The sequence below is a fragment of the Palaemon carinicauda genome, chromosome 38 (genome assembly GCF_036898095.1).
Source record: "Palaemon carinicauda isolate YSFRI2023 chromosome 38, ASM3689809v2, whole genome shotgun sequence".
Lineage (NCBI taxonomy): Eukaryota > Metazoa > Arthropoda > Malacostraca > Decapoda > Palaemonidae > Palaemon > Palaemon carinicauda.
In genome coordinates this window covers 13,971,470-13,983,969 of record NC_090762.1, presented here as the reverse complement: position 1 = coordinate 13,983,969, position 12,500 = coordinate 13,971,470, and the positions used below count along the sequence as shown (strand labels likewise).

At 34.6% G+C, this 12,500-nt stretch overlaps 1 protein-coding gene across 1 annotated transcript in view; it reads right to left on the bottom strand.

The window, feature by feature from the left end:
* The window catches only part of LOC137630241 (titin homolog), a 186,997-nt gene that overhangs the window by 92,666 nt on the left and 81,831 nt on the right, over positions 1-12,500 (bottom strand). The window contains exons 18-22 of the mRNA XM_068361699.1: positions 11,104-11,181; positions 8,118-8,768; positions 4,245-4,424; positions 2,320-2,430; positions 185-271 (exon numbers count right to left, since the gene is read on the bottom strand). Coding sequence (XP_068217800.1) covers positions 185-271; positions 2,320-2,430; positions 4,245-4,424; positions 8,118-8,768; positions 11,104-11,181 — 1,107 coding nt within the window. The remainder of the gene's footprint in view (positions 1-184; positions 272-2,319; positions 2,431-4,244; positions 4,425-8,117; positions 8,769-11,103; positions 11,182-12,500) is intronic.

Below are 12,500 nucleotides of genomic sequence, written 5' to 3'. Positions count from 1 at the left end.
TTTCATCTGAACTATATATTTTTTTTTCTAAATTCATAATTTTAACGTTGCTGTGTGCTCATTAATATCGTGCCGGTCGTTAATAGTGTTTACAATAGCTTGCTTTTAAAAACACACACAATTGTGATGTGACACTACAATAAGCTGTTTTCGTGAGTTGCCAACTATTGCTAAAGCTACTCACCATGTCAGCTACAGACACCCCTGTGGTGGTCTTACGCCGAAAGGGCGTCGTGGCATCGGGGTACATGGGTCCTACGAAGGATGCGCACTACAAACAACAACACGTAGGTCAACAACATACATCGCAGATTTGAGACATTTACAAAATACGCAATAATACAACTACTATAGTATGGGATAAATTGAGTGATATTATGAGGGATTCAAAAGCATTTCTTATTGAAGTAATTGTCATATTTTACGGGCTGGCAGCTTATGTCTAAATAACCAATGATAGAGAGAGAAAAAAATCTCCTTATCTCCAAAGAGGTGCAATTTCATGAAAAAAAAACTTATCATTAATTAATGAAGTCGGTAGTTTAAACAATGATTTGAATATATATATATATATATATATATATATATATATATATATATATATATATATATATATATATATATATATATATATATTACACAAATTCAGTATTAACCAATATTGACACACTTGTGCATAAAGTGAAAAGCAGTGCAGTATTTAAAAGCAAAATAAAAATCGCCCTTCCCAAACCCATGAAAGCCAGTTCCAATTCTGCTATTATTATTACGATTTAAAAAACAAAGAAAAGCATAACTGTTATGTGAGAAGTAAACTTATAAAGGCTTTACAAAAATTCTCTCTCTCTCTCTCTCTCTCTCTCTCTCTCTCTCTCTCTCTCTCTCTCTCTCTCTCTCTCTCTCTCTCTCTCTCTCTCTCAGCCCTTCTTGTTCAATCATTTGTCGTTGCCGTAATCGTACATCAAATATCGTGTATTTATTCGTTGAAGTCTAATTTTGATGTCACTCAACATGATGTTGGAGTATTTCCATTATGAAGTTAAGCTTTAGAATACGGACCCAAAGTCATTTGATATTTTTTTCGCATTATTATTAGTCTAGTCTTTTCCCGCTTTACTTCAATTCCACGATTTTCCTGACATTTATAATTTTTCTGATTGTATTCCACCATACCTTTACCACGTATTTCCTGGTACTCTTCTAATCAACTTTATTCAATCAGTGTCCCAATTCAATTCTATTTCAGTGATATTCTATTGTCATCATCTCTCGAGTGGCGCAGATTGGAAGTAAATATTTCGTGCTGTGATGACAGATCAGTTTTAAATTATTTAACTATTACTAAAGATCATTAAATGGTATCCTATGATACTTTTAGAATATTAGTGGCCAAATAGATGGGCAACACAATGCTCTTTTATAACCTAGACCCGAAGAAATCAAGAAAAGACATATCTATGGTTAACTTCTCTTCCTCAGTAAGAAATAGATACTCTATAACGAATAGATATCTACATTTTTTTTTTCTCTATTACAAACGCATACTTTCATGGGTTTATAACAATATATTCTTAAAAGGTCAGTCATACTTCACGGATTAAAGGATTATAACATATAAAACATTACGGTCATTCACACGTCAAGAATTTTCTTTGGAACTGACACGTCCATTCACATTCACCCAGAAAAATTTTTAAATCGCCTTCGCCCTAAAGTTGAATGTAAACAATTGCGTGTTGGGACGTATAAGTTAAGAAAGTAAAAATAACATTAATACACAGGAAATAGAGGACATGAACGTAAAATAAGGGAGAAAACCCATAAATATATATTGGCAATCGTTGTGCAATTATAAAAACGATTCACTCACAGTGCAAGAAAACTCAATAGTCTATTTATTTACTTTCTCTTTCTGCATACACAAACACACACACACACACACACACATATATATATATATATATATATATATATATATATATATATATATATATATATATATATATATATTTATATTTATATTCATATATGTATATTCACATATGTATATATATATATACATATACTGTATATATATATATATATATATATATATATATATATATATATATATATATATATATATATATATAGCTGTGTGCGTAGAATTGTGCATTTTAGGAATATGAATCACTGACAGTACAATTCAAAATCCACAAATATAGTTGGTGCATATATATATATATATATATATATATATATATATATATATATATATATATATATATATATATACTGTATATATATATTTATTTATTTATTTATTTTAATGGGACTCACCAGGCGAGCCACGTTAGCTTTCGTGATGTAAGGTTGGACACCCAGAAGCCCGTTGGGGCCTCCCACCCCATTCATCTCCCCCATGCGGGTGACGTCACAATAGCTTCGACGCTGATTGGTCCAAGAAGCAGCGTGTGTAATATGCGTAAGATTAATCAACTAACTACTGTATATACTGTAACTACTAGATGATAATATTTACAGTAAATAATTCATTTTTATTTAAATAATATAATAGAATTTATAATAATTGGTATAAAATGGTATTAATTCGAGTAATACAGTCATTTGATTAATAATAACCATAATAATGGTAATGATAACAATGATATCCATTATATTGTAATGTGATATCCACTATAATGTATTACTACCAATATATGAAATAAAAATTAAGTATTGTAATACCAACGATCAAATATTAAGATAAGTTTAATAATATAACGAAAGATAAGGAAAAGTCCCTCGAAGTATAAAGGTTATGAGAGTATATTGTATTAAATACTTTACTAAGATTATTTAATTATAGATCAAAGGGACAAATAAGTTATGCATAATACGAAAGGAATAATAAAATAAATAACAAAAGAACAAGAATTAAATAACGAAAAATTTCTATGTTTGATGTTTTGAACAATTAAATAAAAGTACTTAGATAAAAAAGAGAAAAATTGAATAAGAGAAATGACTCCGAACAGTACACTAATGGCAATATAGAATGTTTTTTACGGCACTATCGATCCATTTACGCTTTAACAAAGGCAGTGGAGTCTTAAGATTAACCAAGACTTAGGGGGGAAAAATCTCTCAAGTGGCAATTTTGAGTTTGAGTTCTAATATTTCTCTTTCATGTAAATACTTGAATGTAAAAGAAAATTACATATGAAAGCAGTGGTATATCCTACTGATATTAAGCAATCCGATAAGGAGAAGATTCATACGAGATTTTATTACGCTACCCTGTAATGACAGTGCGTAACTAAGTAAATTTAATTATCACTTATCTGAATTACTTATTAATAGCCTTGAATTATATGCATAACGAGCGCATTTCTATAATGTATTTATGCATAATACGCAATGTGTTAGCAGGTAAATTTGAGTATCACCCTTATTTATCTAAATTACTTATTAAAAGTGAAATACGTGCTTAACTACTCGTAGAGCGAATTTCTATTATGTATTTATGCATATCACGAGTTATTTTCTTCGAAATCGCAAGTCATTTAAGTGGATTTAGAACACAAAATACCTATGAAATTAATTTTCACATAAAACAATGCTTAAGTCAACATTTCATATCACTATATTTTTATGAAATTATTTTAAGCAAATACTTCTAGTTGCCTCAGTCACTCTCTTTATTCAAATTGATATAATCACTGATAGATGGGGGAAAACAATCACTGCAAATGAACGAAAGATAACGATACGTAATTAGTGTTATCATGAGGAAAATCAATGATTCCCTTTAATCGGGAAGATTGGGGATGTGGGAATACGTTAAATTAAGATTCTCGGTGCTGAACCACTGTCCACTTCAGTCACGATCACTAATTAAAGCGACTAATGAATGCTTCCGCAATCGTTTTTCTCTTTCTTGCACTAATTTAACTGACTAATTATTGCTTTCTCGGCCATTTTTCTCTTCTATCTAACTTTAGCGCAACGAAGAGGGGGAGGTGCTCGACTGGGTCAGATGGTTAAAGGAGAGGGAAGGGGGGAGGGAGCTGAATGAGCATGGCAGGTAGAGGAGAGACGATGAAGGAATTCCATGATACGGAGGAGGAAGCAGGGAACATAAAAGATAGGAAGAGGGACCGAGAAGATGCGTGATGGGGGAATAGAAGCTTTTTTTTTGGGGTGGAAGAATTAATGGACTGGGGGGGGGGTGAAGGACCCTTACTTTCGAACTACTGCCTTACCAAATGTTTGACGGAGATTCCGGTGTACACATTTGGCCGAGCTCCTGTTGTCGTCACTGACGTAGGTGACATGGTGCCGTTGGAACCGTTTTGATGGGTGTTGTTGTTGTTGTGGTTGGGGGCGGGGGCCTTGGCGCGGCGCCCCCCAAGGTCCACCATGCTGTCGTCCGCGCCCCCCCGCTGCCCGCGTTGTCAACCGACACCCACCCGGGCACCCGGACACCCACGACGCCCGCGGTAGGGCAGAGACCACGACCAAGGAGCGGGAGAGCGGGGAAGGCCAGGCACCAAGGACCAGGCAGTCGCCAAAAGGAGGGCCAAGAGGATTAGCAGGAGAGGCAGGAGCACCAACGGTGGCACCGTCGTAGCGGCCAGTCCGTGGCACCAGCCCCACGAAAGAGGGGGGGAGGAGGAAGAGGAGTCCCACCCGCAGCAAGAAGAGACGTCGTCGGGCGAAGAGCAGCAGAAGGAGGAAGAACAAGCGGTGGGAGTCCGCAGCGGCAGACAACCGTCGCCGAAGAAAGGCGACGAGCAGTTGACGACAACAGCGTGGAGGAAGGAGTGCCAACAAGAGGCGGGGGCGGAGGGGCAAATGCAGCAGCACCACCACCGACCAATGGAAGATGATGATGATTCACAGCCACAAGATGAGTAGGAAGAGGTAGAGTTATTGGAACAGCAGCAGGAGGAGGAGTAGTCCCAGCAACATGAAGAGGAGGAGTCGCAAACGGACGGGGAGGAGGTAGCAGAAGTAGTAGCAGCAAAGCCACCCCCACCGCCGAACCCGGGCAGTGTCAAGGTAGTGCCACAGTGGCGTGATGGCAGACAAACGCCAGGTTCACCCAACACGGCCACCACCAGCAGACACACACGCGCAGTGCACACGCCATCACCCATCGCGCACACAAACGTACGAGTCAACGCACAAACACGACCAATGTACCCGAAACACGCATAAATACACAAGCAAACATACAAACACGCCACCAACACCAAACACAGGCCAGAGTATAAAGCAGAAGTCGATTGTAGTTCAATCATAGCAATCAGCATTCCATGTTACACAAGGAGTAAATGCAGCCCGAGAATCCAGATGAAGACCATCAAGACACCGTCGGGAACCCACATACGATAGGTAATGCGCACCAATTGGAACAAATTAAAACGTCAATACGCCCACGGATTAATACACGAAATATGATCAAAGGGCGTTAATCACCACAAAGTATCCGAAGCATCATAAATATTTTTTTTCAAGTTTCCAACGTTTTTTCCCGTCCAGGAGTAAGATTAGTCCACCAATGGAAACAGAAAGAAACAAATCCCGAAGTTTCGAAGATTGAAGTTCGGTTGAGGTTAAAGTTGAAGTCGAGGCGTAGAACCACCAGGAGTTGCAGGAGCAATAGCGGTCGAACGCCGATGAACCAGAAGCCGAGTTTCGAGGGCGACCATGACGAAGGAGGAGGAGGAGGAGGAGGAGGAGGTGGAGGTGAAAGAAAGGAAAGAAGAAGATGGGGGTTGGGGTTAAAGAGAAAAAGGTCTGCATGTTAGTTGAGATCATTTAATGGACTAGATTATTATACTTTTTTTCTATTACCATGTGAAGGGGAAAGAGACTGAGCTTCCGAGAGGGAATTGGTGCAATATGAATGGGAATTTCAAGTCGTAATTGCACAGTTTCATTTACATCAAAAGGATATAACTTCATATTATTTATTTCAATATAGCACAATAATTTTCACATAGTCCCATTTGTATTTCTAAAGCTATATACGAACACCTATTTACATTTTTAATGAGCTAAAGTTAATGGTGTATTTACCACGGGCTGGAGTAAATTGTATCAAGCAAATAGGGTGTCCTAATTTACGCAAAAGCATCTAGCACATACAACCCAAGTGACGCCTTTAGATTATGCAGAATTCACGTCGTTCATGCGTAGACGGAAGAAAAAGAGGAAAATCAATAAGAATTATTTAAAATCCACTTGTATAACGTAAAGTCATGTGACCCGGGAATCAGGCGAATCGTGGTATTCACTTCGTCTTTCACTGATAAATGAGAGAGAGAGAGAGAGAGAGAGAGAGAGAGAGAGAGAGAGAGAGAGAGAGAGAGAGAGAGAGAGAGAGAGAGAGAGAGAGAGTTGTGGTATTGCTTCGGGGGATACAAGAGAGGCCATTCAATAAATTCCAACAGTTAATAATTATAAGATCAAAAAGCTTCCTCGCGTGAACTGACTCGTTAATTGGAGGGAAAAGGGGAGGTACTCTGAAGAAACTGGGGAATTGTCTTGTCCAAAATCAGGCAGACCCTAGATTCTTGAAGGGATTAACATGGTTGCTTATTCCAATTCTGGTGTAGAGATAAGATTGCCGGCAGAAAGACTACAGGGGATTTTTTCGGCTATATCAATTCGGTTATGGGGAGATTTGTGGGTAATGTCTGTCTATTCGATTTGTTATAGAGATTCGTTGAATGTTTCTCTGGTGGGAAAAATGGACAAATTATTCGTTCTATCAGAATCCTAATACATATTAATTTAGATCAAGCAAACTGAAGAAATTACAACGTAACTGTAATTTTCACTTTTGAATTTTTGTGGAAATACGTTTTGGGACAATTAAATCCATATTGAAAATTGGGCCATTTTTCCTTACCGCTAAATGGAACTCGAGATATTCAGATACTCACTCATCTGGGTCAGTTAGATAAAACAAAAATTACTTTTGGCGATACATATCTTGAAAAGGTAGATTCTCATTTTGGTTGAATCTACAAAATTCATCTAATGAAAGGACCGTAGAGCAAGTCAGAAAATGTGTTTAGAATTTACGGTGTATCAAAAGACTTCAAAAGACTCTGATTTGGGAAATCCATCAAAAAGGCAACAAGACATATTTACACAAGGCGATATGGAATGGTAACATCGGTCTTTCTCCTTGGGTCATATTACGGTTTTGTTAAATTACGAACGTCTAACTAGGCGAAGCATTACCTCAGTGCATGAGAAAATATTGCTGGGGTGCATTCAACATTGTTCTACGTGCCACAAAACTGGTGAAAGTGTGAGAGTTCCTTATACAGTAAATTTACACATGAAATACACATCAATCCAAATAAAACATATACTAGGTAGCTTGTAATAAACGTAAGGGGTGCTAAACGTCTTGTTTTCAAGTGCTTTTCACGCTCTTCATAACACAGCCATCTAAGGAGATATCGAATAATTTTACAGTACAGACATATGTATTTTATATATATATATATATATATATATATATATATATATATATATATATATAATGTATATATACATATATATATATATATATATATATATATATTTATATATATATATATATATATATATATATATATATACATACACCTATTCATATATGATTTATAGCCACAAAGAAAAAGTAAATATACCGTACTTTCGTCTCATTAGTGACATCGATGGACTTGCAACCGTCGATGTCACTAATTAAACAAAAGCACTAACTCCAGTTAAGTCTTTTCACTTTTCCTTTCGTGGCTACAATACATATTTAATGCTCATCACGTGTCAGCTTTCGTGATTTCTGCATACACATGTACTATATATATATATATATATATATATATATATATATATATATATATATATATATATATATATATATTATATACTGCTTGTATGTAAATATATATTTATGGATCTGTTACTATTTCAGCAAGCATATATATATTTTTTTTTGTTTTTATATTTTGCATAGATATAGCACCAGAGAGAGCATAACATACAAAGCCCTATAGTTTTATAAGCTAGAGCCAGTGCACATGTCTAAGGACTCATTTCCCCTCATCTGCCTCCTAGTTCTGTATACTGACCTGGAGGGCACCTGGCGGAGGCAATTGGTCACTTAAGTTATCAGTAGATGAGTAATGAGTTTTTCCACTCAAGTTACCATTCATACAAGAATAAGACACATGTGTTAGGTCCTGAGTTGAGGAGGATAAACGGTTGTTTTTCTCAACTTTATTATCTTCCTTGAAGGGTAAAAGTCTGGGCTTAGGCCTCTCACAGTCTTCACTATACTTTCCAAAAAATTCTCTGAAACTGGATGAACTATCACTAGAGTTCTTGCAAATGTTTTCAGTTCTTTTTGGAGGTGACTTTGATGATGTCACCAATGATGGCTGAACTCCACGAGTTGGAGCATCTTGAAAACCGTTACACAGGTTTTGTCGACTTCCACCGTTTACTTGACAGTTTAAACTAGATGTTCTCGGAGGTATGGTCACTGTTTTCCCAGGACTACCTCTAGGCACTTGAGAAGATTGGGCATGGGACCTTGCATGCGCACTGTTCACCTGGCTGGCTTTGACAGGTGGAACTTCTGGCAGCTTCCTTGATCTGTATCCTGATGAGGGGGATGGAGGCGGATAGGATTTCTTCACGCCTGATTGTCTAGGTGACGTAACACCACAGTTTGTCGTTGAAGAAGAATTCTGCTGAGGACGCGGAATCCTTGACGATGGCTGTATATTGTGTAATGGAAGTATAAAAGGAAATAGAAGCTCAGAAAAGAAATAGTAATGATATCAAGTAATTTCGGGAGAAATGGGTTTGATACCGTTAATGAAGGAATAAAGTTTTTCTCAAAAGTAGCTACCAGGGATTTAACAAGAAGTAATTCTTTAGCTTTTTTATTACTGGAATTATATATATATATATATATATATATATTATATATATATATATATTATATATATATATATATATATATATATATATATATATATATATATATATATATGTTAATTTATTTTAGATTCATGATACACATTACTGTATGCGTATACGCTGCAAAGTAAACTACGTATAGATGACCAGTATAAATATGGTATATATTTTCTCGCTAACAACACAGCTTCTGTTATTGAAGTACGTCTTATAATCATATATATTTCAAGCATTATAAAAGAGGATATCTCTTATATTACTGAAACTTTACTTACGAAATCTCTAAAAGTGGAGATTTATTTGCTAATTAGGAAGAAAGAAAGCTATTGGGGACACAACTTCTATGATGCTTTTAAGGAAATTCTAGTGGTAAAATACTTTCTGATGTGATTGTTTTATATTCTTTTGTGAGGTAGGTAATGCTCAGAAAGCCGTAATTTTACTTTCTATTTACGTGTTGCAAAACTTGGATATTCATATAAATACTCCTAAATGGGATTTTCTCCAGAGACCCTTGGCTTAATTCTTTAAGATTTCAAAACTCAAACGAAATCCAGAGTTCAAAATCTCTTGTGTTAAAAAAGCCCTCTCAGAATATAACAGAATGAAGGGTAGTCCTCTTCATTCTGCTTAAAACTTGAAACCAAATTAGCGGTATGACTTATTTCTCCAAAACTGAATCTCAGCAACTCGTCTCCTTGTTTATATTTGAATCCTATTTTATATATTTAATAGACTCATTTAAGAAATAGAATTATTAAAGTAGTGTTCATGATTTATTATAAGAGATTAAAGGTACTCAACTGGGCTTATAGCATCTTGCTTTTCCAACTAGGGTTGTAGCTTGGATAGTAATAATAATAATAATAATAATAATAATAATAATAATAATAATGATAAAATTATTGTGAAATGCAAAAATTTAGGAACATTCAAATTTCATTGATATGTATCCCAAAATATAGGTCCCTACAAAAGATTTTGTAAAAATTTTCTTGAAAGACTACTTTGGTGGGATAACTAGGTATTCCTTTATATATAAAAATTCAAGGGACTACAGATTCCCAAAAGCCTAAATAAGATTCTTTCCCATACAGAAAACTAGAGTGCCATCCAATTATGTCTTCCCCCTAGATTACTGGCACAGTAGTGGTGTGCTTCTTAGAGTCTGTCAGGGTAGTACACTGTCGATGGTACGAAAGGCTCTTTGCATCATCGCTTCGGCCTCAGTTGCATTGCTTTCTACCTTTTACTTTTCTATAATTCTCTTTGGTTACTTTCCACCTATCATTCCAGTTATTCAGCTTCACCTGGCCTAAATTCACACCCTTTATTTGATTAAAAAAAAAAAAAAAATTGAACCTACTTTTCACATTTCTATCTAAATGTTAAGTGTATTTTACACTGATGTGTCTTACAGCAGTATAAAATATACTTATTATAATGTAAATACTGTTGTGTATGTTAACCAAAATTTTATACCCGCTAAAATAGTCGCAGTACTCAAAAATATCAAATGTTTATCCAAGAAGAGAGTGTTGTTTTTCAAAACATGAAACAATACTAAAATTAGTATATATATATATATATATATATATATATATATATATATATATATATATATATATATATATATATGTGTGTGTGTGTGTGTGTGTGTGTGTGTGTATATATATATATACTGTGTGTATATATATACTGTGTATATATATATATATATATATATATATATATATATATATATATACATATGTATATATATAGGAATATATATATATATATATATATATATATATATATACATATAATGAAACAGAAAGTTCAATTACAACTACCGTATACCAAGCACTTGTTCTTGGTAGCACAAACTATTTGTCCTTTAAATCAAAGCAAAACCTCCCAAATTAAACAAAGAAAACTTTAGGAAAAGGGCAATCTGTCTGAAATAATATGTGAACGTCATTATTATAAACAATCTCTTAATAATATTGTAGAGGAGTACTGAATTCTAATCTACCAATAAGCGTAGGAAAACACGTTAAAATCCTATACGAAATAGTTGAAAAATACGGGCCTCAAAAGTCCATAAATCACCTAGGGTAACAGATACAGAATAAGCACACAACTTACCATTGAAGTTCTGGGTCTTGGGACAGGAGGAGTTGTTGACAAGCTGACAGCTCGGGGTAGGTCACCGTAGCTCGCCCTCTGTTACAGGTCAAAGCAATGGATCATGCTGTACTACCCAATGCCATTTCTACCTCTCCAAATCAAAGCTATGTTACTTGTAAACCACTACGTATTTGATTGACAGAATGTGCAGTTGATTGCTAATATGAATTATATCAATACAATGAACATGAACTGTGGGACATTGTCTTACTGTATATCAATATTGTAATTGGATTTTTTTTTTTCGTAAGGTAAGATTACTTTGTCATTCATCAATTTTATTATCAATTCCTTCCAAAGTTACACTTATTAATGTAGAATAAATTCATATGATTAATGTAGAATAATTTCTATAATAATGTTTTGGGATGTTTTACATGGGATTCTGTTACAGAATAATATACGTCTCATTCACTTAGATATCAATTGCAATTCTTTTTTAATTTCCTAAGCGTACAATGTGGTTAGTAATTATTATATTATCCCAGCCACATAAAGGGGTTAACTATGATTAAAGTTGATTATAATCAAAGTTAAGATTTGCAATAGCATTCCAAAGTTAGTTAACAGAGGCTATTGAAATTTATATATATATATATATATATATATATATATATATATATATATATATATATATATATATATATATATATATATATATATATATGTATGTATGTATGTATGTATGTATGTATGGTAATTCACTGCATCCATATGAAGTCCACTTCTAATAACAGATTATTAAATCAAGCAAGAAATAATTACTGTATAGTACAGGTTTAGCAAATTGAAAGTATTTTGAGAGTAACTGATATTGCATGAAAGAAAAACTGATAAACCTTTGCAGTTTTATAGTCCTTAATTTTTAAAATTCTCTATATTCATCATCATCATCATCTCATACGCCTATTGACACATCATCAGCCGTTACTAGTCCTCTGCAGAACAAAGGCCTGATACATGCCCTTCAACTTACGTCTGTTAATGGATTTTCTTTACCACTTCGCTCTAGCAAACTTTCATAGTTTGTCAATGCATTATCTTCTCTTCCTTCCCCTGCTTCTTTTGCAATCTCTGAGGACCCATTTTGTTATTCTTAGCTCTTTATAGAATATCCCCTACTCTAGTTTGCTCTCGTATCCATGTTGCTCTTTTTCTATCTCTCAGTGTTATTCCCATCATTATTCTTTCCATAGCTCTTTGAGTTGTAAATAGCTTATGTTCTAAGGCTTCAGTAAGGCTCCATCCATGTTTCTGATGCATTTGTTAAAACTGTTAGGACCATCTGATTGAATACTTTTCATTTTAGAGAAAGTGGCATTTTACTTTTCATAATCTCCTTTTGTTTTCCAAAA